Raw genomic sequence first — 25174 nt, forward strand, 5'->3', positions numbered from 1 at the left:
CGGAATTATTGGGTTGAATTTTTCCACACTAGCATTAGCAATTCAACACAAATACAAAAGTCATGAGCTTCTACACAGTTGATCATCAGGGATTCTCTGACTGAACTCCAGCATTTGGCTTGACATGGTGTCCAACTACAAGTGAAAATGTTTTCAGTTTCCTTGCTGTCACAAAATCTATTGAGAATCTGTGCTAAGTTAGCAGTGGTGCAGAAATAACAGGTCCATTCATTTAAAAGGAGTAGAAGAAGTGCAAAGGATATGATTCACCAAGGTGACATACTTGGTTTCTGGTTGATTAATCGGTTTTGATGAACAAACTCCAAGCAAGAATACAGGAAGAATTAAGACTGTGGATATAGAGTGAAAACAGTGAAATGATAGGTGTGTCATTGTGTTGAATAGTGAAAGAGAAGTAGAAAGATAGAAAACAATAGTAATGTGTCAATAAAAGAAAATAAAGTCTAGAGTAGAAAGGTCAACAATGGCAACAAAATAAAGGAATGCACATTCAAAGGTTGTGTATTCAGAAATGTGCAAGAAGAATATTGGAGTGCACATCTTTACATATATTCAGGTAGTTGAACACAAAATGACATTTATTATTAATTAAGGCACAGAATATAAGAGCATGGAGATTAGAAGAAAGTACACATTCACTATGGTGACAGCATTTGGGGTTTTATGAAAAATTGAATAAACTGTTGATTACTTTGAAAAACAGAAAGGCAAATGGAGATTTAAATAAATGAATTCTCCATTTAATTTATCCACATGGGTAGAAAGGAAATAGTTAGAAGTCAGTTCCCAAAGGTTGGTAAAATGAGAAGTAAGCATGGCATTCAGAAAGGAAATTGAATGTCACGGCACTTGGCCCTAGTCTCACTCTGACTGCTGTCTTGTGGCTGTAACACTATCTCAATGAAGTTCATCGGTAGATTTGAAAATAGCATCAAATCATTGGTTATGGGCCTTTTATTTTTCACCTCTAAATTCATCATTTGTTTTCCTAGTTGTGAAATTACATCCCTTTGTGCATATATCACCTCTTTCATCATTTCATCTCTCTTTTGTCAGCCTTCAATTCTGTTCTTTCTTCCCTCCCTCTGCCTCCGTATTTGCTTGAAACTTTAAATTGAAACTTTGTTTTTCTTTTCTGATGCAAATCACCAATAATTAACTTTGTTTTACTTTCTCTTTAGCCAATGTGTAGTCTAGTTAATGTGCCCTGAATTTCAATTTAGTTCAATTAGATTTTACTAAAGAAGTGCCTCTTAGGATTGGATTTGAGCTGGAATGATCTTACTAAGGTCACTAAAGTTACTAAATTTGTTTATGGTATATCAGAATGAATGGAAAATAGCAAAATAGATTTCAACTTACTCTGTTACTGTTTGAAGAGGGTTTTTAAATTTGTTCTTCTTTAAATGGGTTCTTTAAAAAAGAAAAGTAAATCCTAGCAATAATGTTAAAATGAAAATATTTTGTGTTACTAATATTACAAAAACAAGATTTGATGATTGCTCTGTAATGGGCCAATGATCAGCTTAATTTTTGAAAGATGTCTTAATGTATTTTGTGATGCATTCATTACACCGAACTTTAGAGAGGTAAAGTAAGTAAACCCTCTAAATTGATTAAATGGATTTATAAAGAACTTGCCCATTCTTAAGTTTTGGAAGGTGATACTCAATAGTGTTATGAAATCCGTAACATCTACCTGAACAAATCAAGTAATCAGACCATGGTTACTGTTTCAGATAAGGGATGACTTAAAGTGAACAAGAATATTAAGCTTGTTATGAAAAGAATCAAATAATCTTTAAGGAAAACATAACAGCAGTATAAAACAAATACACCATTGGACCATATCACTGAAAAAGCACTTGACCCTTGGGCTAATAAATCATGTGAGTAATAGTATAATATCACTCAGGTTGTTAATAGGTATGAGAAAACTGGTTATAGTTATAAGGGGTTAAGTGGATTACTCAGGAAACTGGCATAAGCTCAACAAGCCAAATGGCTTTTTTCTATGTTAGATATTTCAGTTCATTGTTCTTCTATAGTGATGACCCACTACAATTCAAGAAATTTTAAGTCTAATACAACTAGAAACATTAATTCTATTTTTCTCTCTTCACAGTGCTGTCTAACTTACTGTCTCATCCTAACAATTCTGTTTTTATTTTGTATTTCTAACATCTGCAGTGATTTTGCTTTGTTGGTAGTTTTTTTATATGTTAGTGCTTGGATAGATTTGCGGCTGATTGATAATGTTATCAAATGTAGGTAAATACAGCACAGTTAACAGCTTGTTATATTCTGTCAATATGACTTGATACTTTGGTACAATAATAAAAACAGAAAATGCTGGAAATACTCAAGAAGCCAGGCTGCATCTGACAGAAGAAGGAACAATTCATATAAAAAACCCTTTGTCAGAACCGGGAAGGAAATAAAAACAGCTTGTTAAGCTACGGGGAGAAAGGGGTGTCTAATCAGGTAAAACTGACATGACTATGGTAATAAGCTGTAAACAAGGTTATCTGGTCAATGAATGATTGGGAGTAATTAGAGAGTGAGAACATAGACAAACGATGCGGTGATATGGGAGTTGTGAAATGCAGAGCAGGAAATTTCCAGATCTGACAGGTCAGGTTCGTGTGTTCTCCACTCCCAGAGGAGGAAAGTAGGGAAAAAGAAAGATGAAACAAGCCTAGCCAATATCATTAATGGATGATTGATACAGACTGAGAAACAAAGTTACACATAGTTATAGAATTCATCACAGAGCACAAAGGATGCAATGTACCTAAATGGATGATGAGGTGGTGTCCCTCGAGTTTACGATGAGCCTTATTACAATGGTGCAGGAAGCCACAGACCAACAGGTCAGACTGAGCAGGATGGTGCATTTAAAACAGCAGGCAAGAGGAAGCGCAGGACTGACTCTGTGTACTATGAACGTGTGTTCCACGAATTGGTCACCCAGTCTGTGTTTGGTTTCTCCAGTATACTATCTATCCTGCTGACAAACCTACCGTCTTATGCTTACAGTACTCTGTACAAAACGATTCTTTTGGTTTATTACATTGCAATCATTGAGCAACACACACAAAATGCTGGAGGAACTCAGGCTGCATCCATGGAGAGGAATAAACAATCAAAGTTCTGGGCCAAGACTTTTTATCAGGACTGGAAAGGAAGGAGGAAGATACAAGAACAAAAAAGGTGGGGAAGAGGAAGGAGGACAAACTAGAAGGTGACAGATTGAAGCCAGGCTGGTGGGGGAGAAGGGATGGGTAAGAAGCTGGGAGGTGATAGGTGGAAAAGGCAAAGGGCTAGAGAAGAAGGAATCTGAGAGAGCAGGAGAGTGGACAATGGGAGAAATGGAAGGAGGAGGGCCACCAGAGGGAAGTGACAGGCAGGTGAAGAGAAGAGGTAAGAGGTCAGAGTAAGGAAAAAGAAGAGGGAAAGAGGAGGGATAAAATAACTGGAGGGAGAGATCAATTTTCATGCCATCAGGTTGGAGGCTACGTAGATGGAATATGAGGTGTTGCTCCTCCACCCTGAGAGTGGTCTCATCATGGCAGAAGAAGAGGCCATGGACCAACAGGTCAGAAAAAGAATGGGGATAGAAATTAAAATGGTTGGCCACTGGGAAATACTGTTTTTTATTGGATGGATCAGAGATGCTTGACAGAGATGTTGGGTCTCATCAATGTGGAGGAGGCTTCATCAGACATACTAGATATAGTAGACGACTTTAACAGATTCGCAGGTGAAGCATTGCCTCATCTGGAAGGACTATTTGAGACTCTGAATGGAGGTGAATGGGCAGGTGTAGCATTTCTTTCGCTTGCAGGGATATGTATCAGGAGGGAGGTTACTAGGGAGGAATGAATGGACAAGAGAATCATGGAGGGGCCAATTCCTGTAGAAAGTGGAAAGTGAGGGGAGGTATCTGGTGGTAGGATCCTACTGAATATGGTGGAAGTTGTGGAGAAGGTGGTGTCAGATGGGGAGGCTTATAGGGTGGTAAGTGAGGATAAAAGGAACCCTAACCCTGTTAATGTGGTGGGTAGATTGGGTGAGCACAGATGTCCGGGAAATGGAGATGTGGGTGAGGGCAGCATTAATAGTGGAGGAAGGGAAACCCCGTTCTTTGAAAATGGAGAACATCTCTGATATCCTGGGAAGGAAAGCCTCATCCTGAGGGCAGATCTGGCAGAGATGAAAGAACTGAGAAAACAGAACAGCATTTTTTAATGGAGACAGGATGGGAAGAAGTACAGTCAAGATAGCTATGGGAATCAGTGGTTTTATAAAAGATACTGGTAAACATTAAGAGATGGAGACAGAGAGATTGAGAAAGGGGAGAGAGATGTCAGAAATGGACCAAGTGAATTAAAGGTAGGGTGGAAATTGGAGGTAAAGTTGATGTAATTGATGAGCTCAGCATGGGTGTGTGAAGCAGCACCAACGCAGTTGTCAATGCAGCATAGATATATGGTTTGCTTTAATTAAAAGACAGAGGTATTAACACAAGAACCCCAAACTCCCGAACTGTTTGCTGAAAGCAAAACAGAATTACAAAACACCCATTTATTTATCTACTTTCAACATTCCAATGTAGGTAAACTTTGGCATTGTGCATTTTCAGTAATATTTGATTTGACATCTCAATCAGTAAAAATATTTTGCAGTGAAGAAACACATTATACTATTTTTCTTTGTCATAAATAATCAGAATCATTAACAATGACAGCAATAAAGCAAAGGTTTCCAAAATATTCCTGTTATAGTGGGAAAGTATTGGTTTATCAAGCCTGTGTTTTGCTAATGTTGTCATGGCTGGGCAACATTAGACTCAGACATACCCTTGTCAGGAAGAGCGTCCTCATTAGCGGTAACCCTAATACCCTTTCCACCATGCACTGATTCATGTTATCAAAGTCAGCAAGCAGGACAAAAGGGAGAAGAAAATGAGAATACAGGTTACATCATAAAGACCAGGAACATTAAGAAACACGAGAATAACAGGTGGGATTAGGCAATTTGGCCCATTGTGCCCATTTCACCATTCAATACGATCATGGCTTTTACTTTCTCAGCAGCGTGGAAGATGAGAAACCATGGGAATGAGGCAGATTTTCCCATCCTCTCCCACATGCATATTACTGCCCTGACGAACTAGCTTGCAAAGTACAAGGGACCAGTATAAAAGGCAATAGTAGTGGCTATAGTAATGTTTATAGTGTAAAGCTATTAAAAGGAACTATAACTCAAGAAGCAAGCAGGTCACTTGTCGCTTCAAACTTGCATTGTACAAAAATACATCGTGAAATTACTGTATTGCTGAAGATTTGCATTCCCAAAAGAGGCCCATACAGTCATTTTCCATAATGCAAAGCCACATCATCTGTGCATACATCAAGAAAAGTGAGTTGAAAAAATTAAATTTTGCATTTACATACTTCTTTCACATTTCTTTCACACAAGTAAATTTTACTCTGCCAATTTTTTCATAGAGACTTGCGAATTCTATAAGGGTGAATTTCTGTTACTTGAATGACCTGTACAAGGGTGACCTATGCATAAGTATCTAGTGCCAATTCAAAGCAAGTAACCAATTTAACCTTCTGCACATGGATTCTGTTGGTATCATAAATGGATGTGAACTATACCTAATTAAAGATCACAGTATGACTCTTGCTTAAAATTAATCAAACATTACACTTAAAATAAATATGAATTCTTGGCAGTTCTGGGAGAAGAGCAGAGATAATTACAAAATTAAAATGCTCCTGAAAATAGCAAAAGTTTTAAAATAAAAGTATGGTCTTCAAAAGATAACTGCAGAATGTGAAAGACAAAAACATGTGACATTTTCTTTTCATTGCCTGGATTATAAACTAAAAGGCACCAGGATGCCATAATTGGCACAAAAAATGCAATCGGGTTTCCTCTGGAGTTGTCTCATATCTGATTATTATGGACAGTGTAATGGCGTGGTGGCCCAATAGGGGCTGAAATCAGCGTGAATTTCAATGGTACAAAATCAGGGATTAGGACAGAGAGAGAGAGAGAACAGGATCATCAATAACATAAGTGTGGCACTGCACCATTTGCTTTTGATTCTCCTCAAAAAGTAGGTAATTGCTTCATCTGTGGAGAAGTATGGGCAGCTCAATACTTCTGCATTCCAATTTACACATCTAATACACTTTGTAGCTTTGTGGGGGAAAGATGCAGGTCAAGATGACAGATACAGCCCAAATGATAGAGAAAGGATTGAATACACTTCAATTACATAACTTCCGAAAACTTCCTGAGGGGTGAAAAAGGCTCTTCTTCCAAGTTATGGTTGACCTATATATCCCAGTAGTATAAAACCGGAACAATGGATGTGTCTTGATGTATGTTTTTATGAGTTCTCAGTAGGGTCACAATGTACCTTATTAATAATTCATAACTTTTGAAAGCTCTAATACAAAATATACAAGTCCAGATGTTCCTGATTCAGATCATTCTCACAGGATAATCAATTATTTCTTTATTTGTTGATTTATTCATCAATAGATTTTAATAAAAGGATATCCCTTTTAATGCATTAAGTGATTCATTAAGCCCTTCGGATAGGCAGGCAAATTGCATTCCTTCTGCTAGATCTACTGCAGCGCTGATATCTTTCATTCACCTTTCTGATACACCACCTAGTGGCTTGGCACAGAACATATCACTGTATTCTACTTCATTGTGAGGCCAATGTCAAATTGCTTTTTTATTCAAAACAACATAAAGAATTCAATATTACGAATAAAGTGTCTCCTCAAACTGTTGATACTAGTCCACGAATGGACAAGATCTTTTTCAAATTTAGAGCTACGCTAAGCTAGCTTACCATCCAAAATTTATTATTAGGGCCCGAATTCAACATTAAAGAAGAAAAATTATTTTGTTTTAATTACAGAGGTCAAACCTTCATTAAATCACAAGCAGTACTGTTGATAACTCTGATGACATTATAAAAAGGGTAAGAAGGCAATGAAGGGATTTGAAAAGTATTTATATGTATTGTAAGGTAAGGTTTACTCATCAGGAAATGATAAACAAAGAGCCATCCAATAAGGGTTTCTCTATTTCTCCTGAGAGTGTTTTTCCACATAGGGAAATCATAACTGAAGATCATGAATATAAGACGGACTTCAGAAAATTGATCCATGAAACAGCTTTACTCAGGAGTGAAAATGTGGTATTTGCTCTTGTAGCAGGTGGTTGAGGCAGATCACAGGGTGTGGATGAGAAAAGACAGGAGGAGGCCAATTATGTATGAGCTATATGATTTACTTTCTATATAACTATAACATTGTTCTCAATTTATAGTTACTCCATGGCAGGAGAAGAAGATTTAGATAAAGTTTCCTTTCTATCTGAGGAGTACGAATTGTATTTTGAAAATTAATGGGAGATGAAGACTTTCACAATGATGGTGTTCGATCTTCTCAGAACTGCAAAAGGTAGAAGTCAGTTTTAGGTAAAAGCCGAGAAGAAGGGTTGGTTTGAAAAACTTACCCTGAGCAGTTTGAGATTGAACAAATGTTTTGATAAGCGTATCGGTGGTCTGAGTGTAGAGCGAGAGAGCATATCGTAGTGACTGAAGATCTGGACTCTTCTCCAGGAAAGTCTTTTTCAAACCATTTCCACCAGCATGGAAGTATTGCTGCAATGTCAATGTATAAACTATAAGCATTTTTAGTTCATGAATCATGAACATATGTGCAAACATGGTGTGGTATTCAGATTATTTTTAAGAATTGCTTTTTAATCAAAGTTCAGTTGGAATCTTTTAATTACTTAAATACAAATTATAAGATAAATGACATTCAAAGATGTGTTACTTCTGTAATTTGTTCCTCTTTCAATCATGCTTATAAGATTGAAATAGGAAATAACCATGGTTATTTCATTTAACATTCAACTGTTTCTATATTTAATCTATTGATTTATAAGTTGATGATCAATGTTTTGCCCGCATAGGAAAAGAGTATAAAGGCAGACAGTGAAAAAACAAATAACAGTTTGTGCTTGTTTAATTCTTGTAAGTTGACAGGAAGCAAACATGTACATTTTAAGTATGGAATGTCCAAGAATTAATTAAAAAACATTATTGCAGATACAATGTTATTAAAAAGTCCAGTAGCTAAATAGTTAGAATAAAGCCCAGTTATATTGCACGCACTGAACAAACCATACGAGCGGGTAATCTGTGTTAACCACTTGGGAATCCTCATCCTGACATCATTGGCTGTGAGGGCTCACAATCTCACCACTAGTTTAGAATAAATGGAGCAGTATCAGTAGTTCTTTTGTTTAGATTTGAAGCTAGCCTCTGAACCATTTTAATATGATCATTTTTTATCTCTTTTCTCAATACTATATTACCGTGCTCTCCTGTATTTGCAAAACAGCAGTTCATTTCATATGATTTTATAATCTGAATCTTTTCTGCATTCACCCCAAAAATATTCATTTGACATTTTTCCAAATAGGAACAAATGTAGCTGCAGAAATTTTATCACAAATCTCCTGCACCAAATTACTGAAAAAGTAAACTTTTCATGTGTTTGCTGCTTATTTGTAAAATCAAACTTTTTACAACATGCAGTCCAATTAAGTCAAATGGCAATGCATTTTACAATTACAGCTTAAACCAGATTCACAAACACATCAGTGTCCAGTCTAGATGCCAAGTCAACACATGAAGAATCACATCTGGGCTTAATCTTTAAGATTTAATTACAGTCATAAAGTATTTTGTTTGTATTTAATCCCATGATCTAAGAATATAACACTGGTAATAACAAATAAGTACATTGATTTAACATCCCTCTGTTATTCACAAAACATAATAATTAACATTACTTATTTATTTATTATGATAACTTCCATACAATTGGTTCGCTTCCCATCAAAAGCAGTTTCTCAAACTAGAAATAAGCTATGTTCTACAATTCATTTTTTAAAGATATCCAAATGAAAATACAACTTTCAGCAATTACTCTGTTTGATAGACCTACTAACTACAGGTTCCATGGCTGAGAAATTTACTGTTCTCAAATAAAATTGCCTCTGTCATTTGTAGACTGTAAAGTAACTTATAAAATTAGGGAAGTCACTGTGAATAATCATCTACTTATAGGAAAGTCTGCAAGTAAAATTGGAACGCTGGCAGTTCTGCCATGTTACAACTGACATGTTCTTTGGAAAGGCAGTGAATACTGGGAAACCTCCACACTGCTTCAACAAAAAGATTTCAGTAGACTTGAGGGAATAATATACTTTTACTTGAAACAAAAGTTGGTCATGCCCTTAAGGTTGCAATTTAGAGCTTGTTTTTTTTAAAAATATAATATATAATATGTTTTTATAATATAAATATCTTAAGTGCTTTGAAACATTAACTGATTTGACAAGGTCCACTTGTAAAGATTAAACAATGTATTTAAATATCAATCTGATTAGTTTTGACAAAAAGTAATTTTGCTTTTAAATTGAATGATTAATGTTTGCTATTGCAGTGAATAAGAATATTTTCCTTAAAAGTTGCCGTATTTTAAAATGCAATCAATTTGAAAATACTAATTCTTAATATTAACATAAAACCACAGTCAGAAGAAATTTATCATATTCACAAAAATGTTTTAAAACAAATGTTTGGTGTTGCATGTCCAAATAATTGGCTACCATCAAGAAATATTCATCTTAAGGATTAGTTGTTTACAAAAGATTGGAGTGTTTAGAATTTTCTCATCTCTGTTGTGATACCATCAAAGATTAGGCTGATATTCTATTACTTACCTTTATTGTGTCCAGGGCTAAATCCATTATAGCACATTGCTTTGGTGTAAGGCTTCTAGCTTCTTCACGAACCATGTGATCCTTAAAAAATATCCAAACATCATAAATATAAGCATCATGATTATTGTACCATAGGTACACAGGAATGATTTTGCTTTCCTGTTTGTGACCACCTAAAGCAACCAAAACATCAAAATAATTTTGGTTTTATTTGATTGGTAACTAGTTTGGTTTGTAGCTAACTGGAAGTCTAAAGGCTTCATCAGGTGATTTGTCTGGAGACCATACAGTGATAGAAATCTAAGCGCGATAGATGGCAATATAATTCACTTTTTGAACAGAGAGAATCATATTTACTTAAGTGCATAAAAACACGGAAAGAAAATAAACTACCATTGATGAAATCTCTTTCAAAATTGTGTTTGAAAGCATTCTTAAAAGCAAAAGTACAAAAATAACTGGAACTTCATTCATGCTCATTCTCCCTATTTAGTTTATTTCTTTCTAAAGGTACCACAAAACAGGCATTTAATCCTTCTTTATCCATCTAAGAGAGAGAGGGAGACTTGTGCTTTATTGTCCTGTTTAAATAAATATAGCCAAGTACAGAAGAAATACAATGTAACCAAGTGTACATTTTCACACTAGGTCAGAGTTTGGGCTGTCTCCATTGAAACCTGCAACAAGACTCTAGTAATTTTATGGCTTGGTTTCATATCTTCTGATGATCCATTTATTTTCAGAGATATCACACACCAGGAAAGGCCACATGTATAAACAGCAAAATAACTGTTCCATGAATGAACCAAAGCCAAATTTTGTCTTTTTATTTGATAATAGAAAAATAAAATGAAAAAAATTAAATACATTAAACTTTAAGAGTCATGCAGTTTCTATACACATACTGTCTGTGCAATAGAATACAGATACCTTCAGCTTTGATAACTGCCCCAGTTCTTTTGCAGCAGTAAAAATCAACTGAGTACCCTGTGATTGCATGTATTAAAAGGGAGAAAAATAATTAAAAGCAGGAAAAAATTACAGAAGCTTGATAAACCATTTAACAAATTAAGTGGAATGCATGTTTCACATACAGATTTTATACAGGATATATAGTACATACGTAATCAAGAATTATAAAACTTTAAACAAATCTGCATTTAATTATATCAATTATGTGATTACGTGAACTAATATGTTACATAATACCTGAGGTGGCAATTGATTCCACAATTACCTGAATGCTCCCAGATTAAAAGAACTTGCCACAGCTGAATCAAGTATTTCTGTTTTATATCCATTGAGATAATTAAAAGTCTTAAGTCACACTTACATAGCTTTATGCTTCTCAATGGCATCACACTTCTACCTGTTAGAACTCTACTTGTTAGTTTATCATGCTGATAAATATGCATATCCTCTTGATAGATTTCAACTTTTATATCATGAATAAAAATTTAGGAATTAATATTCAGCATGCAAAGAGAAGCAGGATCTGTTGCTGACTTGTCCATTTAAAGCATCAGACAAAACTATTTCCAATATTACTGAGCACTTATTGGAAGGAATATCAGTAAAAGGTCTTGGGCATCACACACGCAAATTCTCATGAGGCAGAAATTGACCAAAGCTTGGTAAACTGATGCCAACTGATCACGTAATAATATCAATTATTGCCCTTTATCTTGGACTAATGCTATGGTTCAAGGCCACTGGGAATTCTCTGCATTGAAGGATAATGCACTTTACTATTATTCAATGATAACAGCATACAACATAGAGTGCACTTAATTTTATTTGCTCTGTAGGTTCAAAGAAATCCAATGTGAAGTCACTGATTGATTGAGTAGTTGGTCATTCATTTGAAGATGGGGGAAGCAATCAAAAATTGCTGTTCTGCTACAGCTTTGGCAGGGAAATCCTCTGAGTGGTAATTCTCTGTTGCTTTACTCTTTCTTGGAATCACAGTTAAACAAAAGTAGTCTCAACATTACATGTTATGAATTATGTTATATATGACATGTATTTCCTCCATTCTCTTTTATTTCATATTTCTAGGAGCTTGTGATTGCAGCATTTTTTTCTTTTCTTTCCTAGTTTTATTCAGCTTTTTTCTATTTACATCTCTTAAAGACAGGTGAATTGTTATTAAGATGCCTTCTCATTCTCTCTCAGCTTACACTACCATTATTTACTTTATTTTTTAAACTTAGCAATACAACGCAGAGTAGGTCTTTCAGGCCCTTCGAGCCATGCTGCCCCAGCAACTCCACAACCCAATTAACCCTAACCTAATCACGGAACAATTTACAATGACCAACTAACCTACCTGGTATGTCTTTGGTCTGTGGGAAGAAGCTGAGGTACCCAGGGAAACTCCACACATTCCACGGGGAGGACATATAGACTCCCTACAGAACAGCACCAGCATTGAACTCCAAGCTCTGGAATTATTTGTGTCATTGAATCTGAATTGGTTTCCACCAATCAGAACCATATCTTTTATTCTGTTCTCTTGGTTCTCTGTACCCTAATGCATGTTTGATTTCTAACCTTTCCTAGTTTTCATGAGAAATCATCAGTTTGAGACATTATGTCTATTCTGCTAGAATTAACGATTTGCAACATTCTGGTTTAATTTCCAGCATTAAGGGGTGCAACTGTAGAGTTCAGTTAGTTGCACTCTATTACAGCTTGGAGTGCTGGAGTTCTGATGTCAATTCCAGTGACATCCAGTTTATTCCCACAGTCCAGAAACATACCGTTAATAGATTAATTGACCTGTGATTAAGATAGGGTTAAGTAGGCGGTTGCTGAGTGGTGCAACTCGTTGGGTCAGAAAGGTCTGTTCCACGTTGTATCTCTAAATAAATAAAATAAATAATCTTTTGTAGCTGTTACAAAGCCTGAATTAATATGCTGCCAAAGAATCCTTTACGGGTGTCACCGTTAACCATTTTGGTTCTCTTAGCTCTTTGAAGGGATTTGCTCTTCCAGGAAGATCACTACAAGCTATTAATTTACAAAATACGGAAGACTATCACGGAAATTCCTAGAGGAACATTATGTAACTCACCTTTCAATCAGGGTTGGAAAGCTGCTCTACAGTAAGTGACTAAGATTGATCTTACGTGAATAAAAACAGAATTGAACATGCAACCATCTTCACTCATTGCTTTTTAGAAATATGATCCTGCATCTAGTTGGATGAAAGTTACGTGCTACGTAGGAGGGAAGAGTTAGATTAACTGTGGATACAGCAGGTCATGACAACATCGTGGGCCAAAGGGCCTAAACCGTGCTGTGCTGTTCTAAATTCTATGTTCCAGCTGGTTTATGAGTAAATTGGCTTTCTTTGCTATACAATATGTAGAGATAATGGGGGCCATTTGCCTATCCCATCGACAATTATTGGCTATCTCTGCTTTGCCAACAAATACACCAAAACAACTTGAATTAGAATGCTAAACATGCACCATCTATCTATCGTATCTTGCCCCTGGGGAATCCAACAACATTATTAAGATAAATGACCTCATCATTCCATACCAGTTTCACACTGGATCTGTTCTTCAGTTTTGCTACGTGAAGAGTACCTTATTTAAAACCCTAATGGTTCACTAATTTCTTTTAAGGAAAGAAATCTTTTGTTCTGTCTAGCTTATATTTCAATTTTACTCTTAACTGCTCATTTAACTGGCCTTACTTTTCACTTCCGTGTAGGGGAACAATAAATATCTGTGATACATATACATAGAGAAAGAATTTTGAACAGTGACAGAAATCCTAGGAATCTGCTTGTTACGAGCTAGTGACTTAATAATGATTCGTAGCGATTATAAGGGGCCCCAGCTAAAGGCTTCATTAGAAACGCATTGGTGGGGGAAAGATCAGAAGGATTAATTGCATAGGGCTTGTTACATTCAGTTCAAATGCTGCCTTGTCCTCCTATTCTCTTCTTTTAGTGATTGGTTATGCTCACTGGGTCTGAGCTAATGTATGCCATGTGAACAGAGAGCTTCAGGTCTTCTCCAAAGCCTTCAAAATACTGGGTAGCAGCTTCAGCAAAGGCTACTAGGTAAATAATTTCCTATAGTTTAATTTAATATTCACAAAAACCTTTTCCTTTTTTAATGATAATTTTAGGTTTCCAGCTCTACGGTTGCTCTATCTGTCACGTAGCTGAGTGTTCTTAAACTACGTCCGGATTTAGAAATAAATAGTGATTATTGGTAGTTTTAAATGGTAGAACTCCCTATCCAGTAGTGCAGTGGGAATCCCTTCATCAGAAGCCTCTGTATGCCAATTTATTGAGGGCAGTTACAGATGGATGGTGAATTGTCAGTTACACCACACTAAATAAAATGAAAAAAAAAAGAGACAAAAATAGCAATGTAATAGTTATGCTTCAGACACAACAAAACATCAGGTGTGAACAAGTTCTACTCCAAGATCCGTGTAAATGAGTTTGTTTTAACTAATAAATTCATCAAAACTGATGAGTAAAATAAGAGGCTGTAACCGATTCTGTAAGCACTGTAATTTTACATCTGATCACTAGAGGGTGAAGCAATTCATTATTTTTCTTTCAGGTTCATTGACTTTCTAGAAATACATTATAACTAAAGTTATCAATCACTCTGGTAGGATTTGATTGTATAGTTGTCCAGAAAATAAAATCTAGAAACTTAGATAGTGATCTGAAGACAATTTCAAATCACACTAAAGAATTTAATGTTACCAATTTAGTAAATCTGGTTTTAAAAAACTTTATGAACAAAAAATAGTAAAAACTCATAAAAACTCAGATTACTCACTGATGTTCTTTAGGGAACACACACAAAATGCTGGAGGAACTCTGCAGGCCAGGCAGCATCTAAGGAAGAGTACGCAATCGACATTTTGGGCCGAGACCCTTCATCAGGACTCATGAAGGGACTCGGCCCAAACTGTCGACTGTTTACTCTTTTCCACAGTTGATGCCTGGCCTGCGGAGTTCCTCCAGCATTTTCTATGTGTTGCTCAGGTTTCATTTTCTTGTGGATGTTCTTTAGGGAGCTTTTTTTTTTGTTCCTATGGTTATCTAAGCTGGCCTATTTGTAACTCTGGTCCGTTGCTGGTTGATTCTTAATAGGCCCTGAGAATGGCTTAGCAAAATGCTCACTTTAGAGGCAGATAGAAATGGGCAATAAATGCTGGGTTCTCCTGCAATGTCCACATGCAATTAAGGAATAAAAAACATAACTAAATATCAAAATATCAGCTAGAGAATCCAAAATCCCATTGGTACAAAGTTACTCTTTTTCCTGCAAGTATTTGCCGCTTTGATGCTCTCGTCTAACAGGACAGGGAGCTCATGATCAAGAAGAGATGAGCTGGAAATAGTTTGGTGCTGTAGGAGTGGAGACCATGAAGGTGAGGTGATGGGAAACACATTCAAGGAGATATGGGAAGGAAGGTAGAATGGGCAGGGAGACAGCGTGGGTACATTTGGAAAGATAGCGCATGAGGACAGAACATGTGGTGGGAAGGTTGGGGTTTGAGAAGAGGGCATGATCCTATGGAACAGAAGGGGTGTGCTGAGAAAATGGATTAAAGGGGGCAGACAGCAAGGGAATAAAGAGGTTTAATGTATTAGAGGCTATTCACTAAAGTAGTAACAAGAATCTACTACCAACAAAAACTGTTTTATTGAAGATGGTGAATGGAGGGTGCATCAAATGTCATGGGAAATGGTACACCATTCATAAAACTACTTAGAAGTACAACAAGGAGATAAACATAGTGGAGGCAAGAGATAACAACTAAAAATGGCGGATGTTCGGATATCGGCAAATCTCAATTTGAACTTCTGGCACACAAACAGTGCTGGCAAAGTGCTCACTTGTTGGATCTGACTTGGTCTTCAGGTCACAGCCATTAAATTTAAATGCAGTCAAAGTATAAACTACAATCTTGTTTCCCTTAATAGATTATCTGGTCGATCTGGACCTGCTGCAGAAAACTTCAAGTGGGCAGAATGGTAGAGGTTTGACTTCAGCTTTCAGGTCATTAATTCATTTTAATAATAGCAATAGTCAGCCCTCAATGTATGAGGTCAAGTTTACATAAAGGGGTTAAAATTACAATTATTCATTTTGAATTATCACTTCAACAAAGCAGATTACAATTTTAATCAGGTTATGTGTTAATTGGCTAAAATATCAGAATAAGCTAACAACAAAATTAGTTTAATGTTCTTTTCAACTGGATTTACATAAAAATAGACTGAAGTGATCCTCCATGTATTAACATTTTTGAAGTAGGTGTTACAGATAGCAAATCATTTTTTCTTTATTTTCTTAAGGTAACTAAAGTGGATAAATGTATAGAGCAGGGTAATTAATCAACTAAGAGAATAGTGGTTTTATAAGTTATCTTTAATAGAACATAAAGACAAGGAACCAGTAGAGCTGCCCCCAAATGTATCAGCCAAGGTTCTCTGGCCATTTTTGGAGAATTTTTCATTGTGATTCAACTGTCTGACCACCGTGATATTGTGCACATGTCAACATCCACACGGGGTTTGCTTTTAAAATGAAATATCCTCTATTTTGAAATATTGGTGTGAGTAGCTCACGACATAATTATGAATGTTATCAATTATGGACTCATCTCAGCTCATCTCAGCTCATCCATCGAAGAAATCTGCTTGCTACCCACTTTATTTAAGTCTCAATCTGTGATATTAACATTTTTGCCATCTTATATAGCATTTACAATTCCAACAGTGCTTAGAATATTCCTTACAATTTTATTTAATATAATGTAAAATTTGTTAGCACCCAAACACATGAATCACAACTTATGAATAACATGTACATTTTTTGCAAACTTTTAAGTTTTTCCAGTGTTAATAATAAGCAGTATTCTAAACACTAATAGACATTATAAATGCTACAAAATAAACTCTATAAAATGAAGAAAATGCTTATGCTATTACAGATTAGTTTAAATATTCACACAAATGCTGTTCTTATAAAGGAAAGCAATGTCTGCAGAATTGGAAAAAAAGAGCGTATTTGATAAAAGTTTGCAAAGTACTTGCTGGAACAACTTTTCAGTTTCAGTTGTGAAAGCGTTAAGAGGATATAACACAAGACTGATCTTGCACTTATGATCACAGTGGAACAATCTGTTTTATTGAAGCTTCTCTCATTCTTTCTGTTCGAACTATTTGGTTGTGGTAATAAACAGCTGGTCAGAGTACCTTGCACGGAAATTAATCTTTCAGCGTGAATGAGTTTCATAATCTGGTCCATGACTGCTTAAGATCCGAGAGATCATTACATAATGGGAAATCACGAAAGCAATTATGACACCTTGCTTTACAGGTAATTTGGAAAATCTTTTGAACATGATAGCAAATGAATAATAAAACTAAAGCTGTAAGCACTGCAGTTTAGAAATTCCACTGTGCAACATGACATTTTGAACTACTCTCTGGTGCACAAACGTATATTTTCAAAAATTGAAACAGCGTGTATTATTTATTTATAGAGATAAGACGTGCAATAAACCCTTCAATTCATGCTGCCCAGCAATCTCCGATCTACTCTTAGTCTAATCACTGGACAATTTACAATGCTGGTTAACCTATTAACCGGTATGTCTTTGAACTGTGGGAGGGAACCGGCATAAGTACACTTTAAAGGTAGTGGTAGGAATTGAACCCGGATTGCCTGTAAAGCATTGTGCTAATCACCATCCTACAGTGATTTTATGCTTAGAAACTGTAAGATGGACACAGTGACATCAACAGGAATCATTTTCATCATGCAGGAATATGGTCTTTTTTTATTATGCTGACATGAACTGCGAGATCAGACTGTATCTAGCATGGTGGTGAAGGCCTGCTACTACACTAGTTAAAGGACCTATACCGGGGGTCGGCAACCTGCGGCTCCGGAGCCACATGTGGCTCTTTTACGTGGTAAAGGTTGCTGACCCCTGGCCTATACCTACCAGGTCCTGTCCCAGAAATCTGAGAGTGAGGAATGAACTTCATTTATCTACATTAGTCCTTCTTTCTCTCAGGAGGTAGTGTCCTAAGCACTGCAACCCATAAGCTGGGTGTCCATATTCTATGACAATGACACAAACACCCATTACTACACTCTCCACCAGACAAGGATCCAAAGGAACTAGTTTAAATGACAACTCTTTTTAGGAATTTCTTTTTCAGAGTTCCCTCTGTGGCTACAGGAACCAATTCATAGGGCACATCGATCATTTTGTACACAAGCTCTAAGATTCACAGTTCAAAAATGCAGGATGCTTTGTCTGTCATATTGGAATAATAATAGCCCAAGCCCTCAATCAAACTCACACAAGTCCATTCAATTCAGTAACCAATTTGTTATGCACTATAGAATTTCTTCCACAATTAGCAAAAACATTTATTGTTTCAAATACTAAAAAGCATCCTGTCTTAATAGTACATCAGTTTTTGATGTACTATGGTCCCTGCTGTGGACCACTTCTGGAGGTCCAAGATCCATATGCTCCATGACCGCTGGACTAAGTGTGTACATGTAGGAGGGGACTATGTTGAAAAATAAATGTGCTAGGTTTTCTAAAATTAACTCCTTCTACCTTAGGCCATGAACTTATCAATCACCCCTCATATACCAGACATCCCACCCTGCAAAAACATTTCAGGGAGGTAGCACCACCACACCTACCCCGGGTCAACCTCCAAGGGTGGATGTAATACTTTGTTTAGTGATTTTGTCTAATCTGTAAACTAAGTTGGGTGTATGCAAAAATGTGACATTAAAATAATTTATATTATAGAGTCTTTTTTTATTCTATTACAACTTTAAGCAAGTCTACAGGGAGTTTTGTCCTCATCACGTAGGACATCAATAGAGCAGCTAGCTAGCTAGTTTAAATATCGTTAGCTGTGCTAATGAACAAATGTCACCTGCTAAAACTCACCTCAACATGTTTTTTACATTTTAACCCACCATGGGCAATAGAAAAGTCACCGTTACAAACAGCACAGCAAGCTTTGAGGTCGACTGTAAAGCCCACCCACAGAGAAAACTGATTGGTCTCTCTTCATGCTAAGTAGACCTATCAGGATGCTCCCTCTTCCTCTCCCTCTCAAAAAGATCGATTTCCAGGATATTGTATACAATTTGTGGGCGTCAGGGAGCTGCTATCAATATGCGGGAGACTTCTAGAAATTCCAGGAGAGGTGGGATATCTGCGTATACTCAAGGACATATGCTCTCCAATAATCTGCTTACCAACTCTGCCCAGTTTGGATATCGTCAAGGCCACTTAAATCCAGATCAAAGCACTGATTGGCTGTCTTTACTGATCAGAAACTTAATATTAGACAATAAATATTATGCAACAAGAGATGCACTTTCTAATATCCTGAAGCCTTTCCACTACTAATTAGGCACATCTCAGGATGATAGACTATTCTTCCTTTGCTTTAATATGTACAACTCATATAACATTTGATATAACACTTTGCAGGACAAAGCAACCTCCTTGATTGACACGATCCACCACTCTACAGACTTGTTCCCTCCACTACTGGTTGCAATGTGCCCCACCAACAAAATGTACTGCAGTGGTTCAAGATGATGGATAGTCACTATCATTGCAAAGTCACTTTGGGTTGGGCTGCCTTGCTAGCATGGCCAACATGCTGAAAAGCATTGTTATGAGCTGGCAGTAATTCGGCTCTCATGAATCAATAGCTAACTAATGCTATATCAAACAATATGTTGAATCAATATTAGATATTCAACATAATATCAATTCATTTGGTCATTGGAAGCTTACAACAGATATACATGCAAAACACACAAAATGTAGCAGGCCAGGCAGCATCTATAGGAAATAGTACAGTTGACGTTTCGGGCTGAGACCCTTCGTCAGGACTAACTGAAAGAAAAGATAGTAAGAGATTTGAAAATGGGAGGGGGAGGGGGAAATCCAAAATGATAGGAGAAGACAGGAGGGGGAAGGATGAAGCTAAGAGCTGGAAAGTTGATTGGTAAAAGGGATGCAGAGCTGGAGAAGGGAAAGGATCATGGGACAGGAGGCCTAGGGAGAAAGAAAGGGGGAGGGGAGCACCAGAGGGAGATTGAGAACAGGCAAGGAGTGATTGTGAGAGGGGCAGAGAGAGGGGAAAAAAGGGGATAGATAGATAGATAGATAGATAGATAGATAGATAGATAGATAGATAGATAGATAGATAGATAGATAGATAGATAGATAGATAGATAGATAGATAGATAGATAGATAGATAGATAGATAGATAGATAGATAGATAGATAGATAGATAGATAGATAGATAGATAGATAGATAGATAGATAGATAGATAAGGGATGGGGTAAGAAGGGGAGGAGGGCCATTAACGGAAGTTAGAGAAATCAATGTTCATGCCATCAGGTTGGAGGCTAACCAGACGGAATATCAGGTGTTGTTCCTCCAACCTGAGTGTGGCTTCATCTTGACAGGAGAGGAGGCCATGGATAGACATATCAGAATAGTAATGGGACGTGGAATTAAAATGTGTGGCCACTGGGAGATCCTGCTTTCTCTGGTGGACAGAGCGTAAGTGTTCAGTGAAACTGTCTCCCAGTCTGCGTCAGCTATATATACTCGATATATACAGATAGATATAGTATTTATTGGTATTGGTAATATATTAAAATACAATCAATTACATTCCACCATCTTTTCTAGTCAAGATATGTTTAAAAATCTTTACATCAATCTCTGTAATATCAATCTGTACATCAATCTCAAACTCTGTAATATTGTTAACACGATTTTCATTTGATTCCATGTTAACTAGCGTCGAACTGTTAACACCATATCATCAAACATTAGTCACTAATTTTGTTTCTGTGACAGGTTTACAGAACAAGTTACCCCTGGGATTATTTTCATGCATTCTTATGTTCATTTTAATGATACAAGAACACAAGAAATAAGCTTACTTGCTCCCTTAATGAGACTGTACCCAACATAATGTGGGTTCAGCTCCACTTTTCCATCACAACATTGATTCCCCTTTCACTCAGAAATCTCACTTCTGTTTTCAATTCAGTGGCCATCTCTATGGCTTTCTGTGATTGTGGTTTCTAGAGATTTGCGACCATCTGAGAGAAGGAATTCCTCCTCATTTCCACTTTAAATGAGCAGCTCATTATTCCGCAAATTTAGTTCTTAGTTCTAAATGCTTCCCACTGGCAACCTCCTCCTCGGTCCCCAAATCCTCTTCCCCCCCAAACAAAATCACTGACTAGGGAACAACCTCCTTCACTGTCTACACTGTCAAGTTCTCTCTGAATCTTAGCTGCTTCAATAAAATAACAGTCAGGTCTTCAGACTTCATTGGTTATATATCTAACCTGCTTAAATCTCTTGCACAAGTCAATTTATTCATCCAGGATTCAATTCAGTAAGCATTTTCTGCTTCTAGTCCAAGTACAATAATGAGAGCAAAACTGTGTACTGTACTCTAACGACCTGTACAGTAGTAGCAAGATTTTTGTAACTTTATACTCTGTACCCCTTGCTATAAAGGCTAACATTCTATCTGTCTTTTTAATTACTCGCCCCTAAGCTGCATGCTAAGTTCTTATACTAGACTCCCAGATGCCTCTGTGCAGTAATTTCTCTTCTTCATACTGAAAGTAGACTAATTAAATGATGCAAACTTGAAAATTACCTATTTATGCCATCTCATTATTGCAAATTCCCTATCCACATTAACATATTACCTGTACTCTTTATCTTCAGTTGGAAATTTTTTTTTTTTTTTTATGAAGTGCTATATCAAATTTCTTCAGCAAGTTCAAATATATGTCATCTGTTTTCCCGTCATCCACCCTGATAATTACATCCTAATAAAACTTCAAAAAATTTGTCAACACTATTTTCCTTCCATAAAACAAGGTAGTATTACTTTACGATGTCGTCCTACTATTTCCTTAATTGTGGATTCCAATATTTGCCCAATGACAGATATTTGGTTAACTGGCCTATAGTTTCATAATTTCTGTTCTTTTCTTGCTGATTTTTATTTTACATTTCAGCCCACTGGGAACAGAATCTAGAGCAATTTTAGTGGGTCACAAACAATGTACCCACTATCACTTGGATAAACATTAGAGTCCATTATGAAGGAAGTGGTAGGTGGACATTATAAATCACGCATCCCCCATTATAATAAGATACATAATCCTGCCTTGTAACAAGACGAGCTCTAACAAACCCTGTTTCTTAGTTCAACGACTTATTATTCTGAGAAACCAAATACAGTTCATGAACTTGTCCTCAAGACCGTCTTTGCCAATTTAAATTTTCCTATTTATATGAACATTAAAATCACCCTTGATTTTATAAACCCTAATTATTTCATGCACTAAAGACTGTTTAGGTTTTACAGCAACTTACAGGTAATGGTTAAAGTAAATAATCGAGCCAATATACAAAAAAACCCTGCCATGGCTACTTTTTACAGAGCCATTGTAGAGTACTGTAATGATTCAAATGCTGGTGTGATTAAAATATACAAATGAAATTTCAAAATAATATGTCTACTGTATTTAATTTACCTTGTTTCATAAAGGCTGCAGAGGAGCAGAAATAATAGGCTTTATTTCAAGGAACTGCCTGCAAATCCCTGTGTATTTGCCAACATTTATCTGTACAACTTTGAGAATTTGGGGATTTCCACATGATACAGAAATTACTGTTTATAGCAATTTTGTAGACAGCATTCCACTTTGAACTAAGGAGGGGTGAGTTCAATTCTTTATCTTTTTAATTCGATACCAAAATGCCTCTTAATGTAGTAATTCTATTTGATTCCACTACCTACTCAAGCAAAATGTTCCAGATATTAACAATTTTCTGTGTAAAAACTTTACCCCTCAGATCTCCTTTAAAATTCCTACCTATCACCTTGAAGCTAAGCACCTCTTGTTTATGATACCCCAGTATAGGGAACAATTTTTGCAATCTACCCAATCCAATCCTCTCATAATCTTATATATTTCTATCAGATCACTCTTAGCCTCCTTGCTCCAGAGAGAAAAAACTAGCCCAGTCTACACAAAAGCTCCCCATAATTAAAATACTCTAATCTGAGCACTGTCTCCAAGCTAGTGAATCTCTTCTGTACTCTCTCTAATGCAATCACTCCTTTCCTGTAGTATGGTGACTAGAACCGTACACAGTAATCCTAGTGCTGCCTTTTGTAAAGCTGCAACATAATGATCCATCAAATAAACTTAAATTATTAAAATAAGTCTAAATGTTTTGAGTCTGACATTTGGTCTTCCAATAAAGTATACATATTTTGGAATGATAGAGAAATATGCAATGCTTTGTTTCCTTTCTACCCACTCTACTTCAATTTTCCAAGTGATGGCATTTACTACATGGAAAAACCAGCTGAAACGCAGAGCCTCTTCATGGTGAATAGATCTGATTTCATTCCTCAACTTATTACTGGGGGTAGTAAGTAAGAATTTCTTATGTAGGTCAGTACTGGGTATGAGCAGGTAGGCATTGACCACTAATTCTGCTCCATTTGGTACAACAGAAGTTTGAGTTCTTCTAGCTTCAGCCAAGTTCTTTACTTTAACGAACTCAAATCTGTATATTTAATCCTCAACTGAAGGCAAAGCTTAAGCAGAAAGCTTCATTCAACCTTCCTTTTAACCATATTCTTTATATTACTTGATCCAAAATAGGAATATGCTTATTTGAAAATGGCAAAACATAAGCACGTAACTACAGATTTAAAGCAATAATTATGTCAAGGTTAGTTTTCTGGGGCCAGGTTGATTGATCTTTAGGTAAGATTAAATAAAGGTTTAAAAACTGCAAGATTGATTAAAACAAATAGCTGTGTAATATTAGATGTCTCAGGAACTATTTCTTCCATTAAATATATAAGACACTAAAGCACAATTAGAAGCTCCAAACCTTCTTTTAAACCAATGAAGATCATTCAATTTTGAGAAGTGTGGAAGTTATTTCTTGTAGGTGGCAAGTCATCCAATACGAGTAGACAAGAGCCTACGCACAGAGCTTCACGTAAACGAACACATATCACAATGCCAGACATTTAAAACTCCTTTCACAGCAAAAACATTACAACACAGAAATACATTTTTGATTGCTGCCTGTTATTAAAATGAAATGGATATCAAGAGGGAAATTTAGTAGGTGACCAATACTATAGAACAGGTTTAGAATCAGCAACCAAAGAGGAATTTCAACTTCTACATAAATCTATGAGAAGCAGAAGCAGGGGCAAATCAAGAGGCTTCTTTCCTAATTACTGTGACCCATCTGTTCTTGTAACACATCTCCATTTTACCATCTTACTTCAATAACTCTTTATCTTCTTATTACCCTAAAATCTATTGATCTCACCACTGAATGTGGTTAATTAGTTATACTAGAATTCCAGACAAACACCAAATACTGAAGCTAGCTACATTTCAAACATCACCACATATAACATGACGTTAGCAGGGATACAATGCTACCAGACACATCTAGACATGGAAAGTTAAGCTGTTTCATACTTACAATCAGCTGTAAAACCCAGCATGCACGATAATTAAAGAAAGAATTATCAGTCAATGCAATTCCATCTTCTTGTACTGATCATATACCATTATAGACACAATACAGCATAATCATTTCAAAAAGTAACATTAAAATATCATTAAATATTTTGTGTTTTGTCTTGTTTGTACACACAGCGGGAAGGAGAGAAGAAAAAGAACACACAGAATTCCTGTGCAAGATCAAGATCCAAATCAGAGAAGCCAAATCAGTTAAGATGCTGACAGGATATTTCAAAATGAAAATAAAATTAATGGTCTGAATTTGGTAATCAGAGGTGATCACTGGTGATGTCAAATAAAAGCCATCTACAAAGATTTGGTGGATTGATTGGCCTAAATTTCCCATATTCTGGTCTGACTTGAGGTCCAGCATCATTTGTAGGTAATCTATTGCACGCAAGAACAGTAAACCCAAAGAAAAATGAGCAATCAAATAAATTAAGGATGTTTGCAGAAGTGAAAGTAATGACTATGATAACTGTAATATCTGATTGTAGAACATCTAGATAAACACTTGGAATTAAGGAAGGATATACCTCAAAAAATGGAAAAAAAATTATGTTTATTCTTAACATTTATTTATTAACATTTAGGCAATATATAGAAATGCAAATCACACTCAAAACTTATCTTTCAGGGTCAGAG

At 36.2% G+C, this 25174-nt stretch overlaps 1 protein-coding gene across 3 annotated transcripts in view; it reads right to left on the reverse strand.

Annotated features, from left to right (window-relative positions):
• The window catches only part of LOC132404887 (protein unc-13 homolog B-like), a 439816-nt gene that overhangs the window by 12274 nt on the left and 402368 nt on the right, over positions 1-25174 (reverse strand). Inside the window, exons 34-37 of one of the 3 annotated variants that reach the window (XM_059989452.1) lie at positions 10795-10851; positions 9865-9945; positions 7579-7726; positions 4884-4940 (exon numbers count right to left, since the gene is read on the reverse strand). In XM_059989452.1, coding sequence (XP_059845435.1) covers positions 4884-4940; positions 7579-7726; positions 9865-9945; positions 10795-10851 — 343 coding nt within the window. The remainder of the gene's footprint in view (positions 1-4883; positions 4941-7578; positions 7727-9864; positions 9946-10794; positions 10852-25174) is intronic. The other 2 variants (XM_059989454.1, XM_059989453.1) reach the window with 2 other exon arrangements.

The sequence above is a fragment of the Hypanus sabinus genome, chromosome 14 (genome assembly GCF_030144855.1).
Source record: "Hypanus sabinus isolate sHypSab1 chromosome 14, sHypSab1.hap1, whole genome shotgun sequence".
Classification (NCBI taxonomy): domain Eukaryota; kingdom Metazoa; phylum Chordata; class Chondrichthyes; order Myliobatiformes; family Dasyatidae; genus Hypanus; species Hypanus sabinus.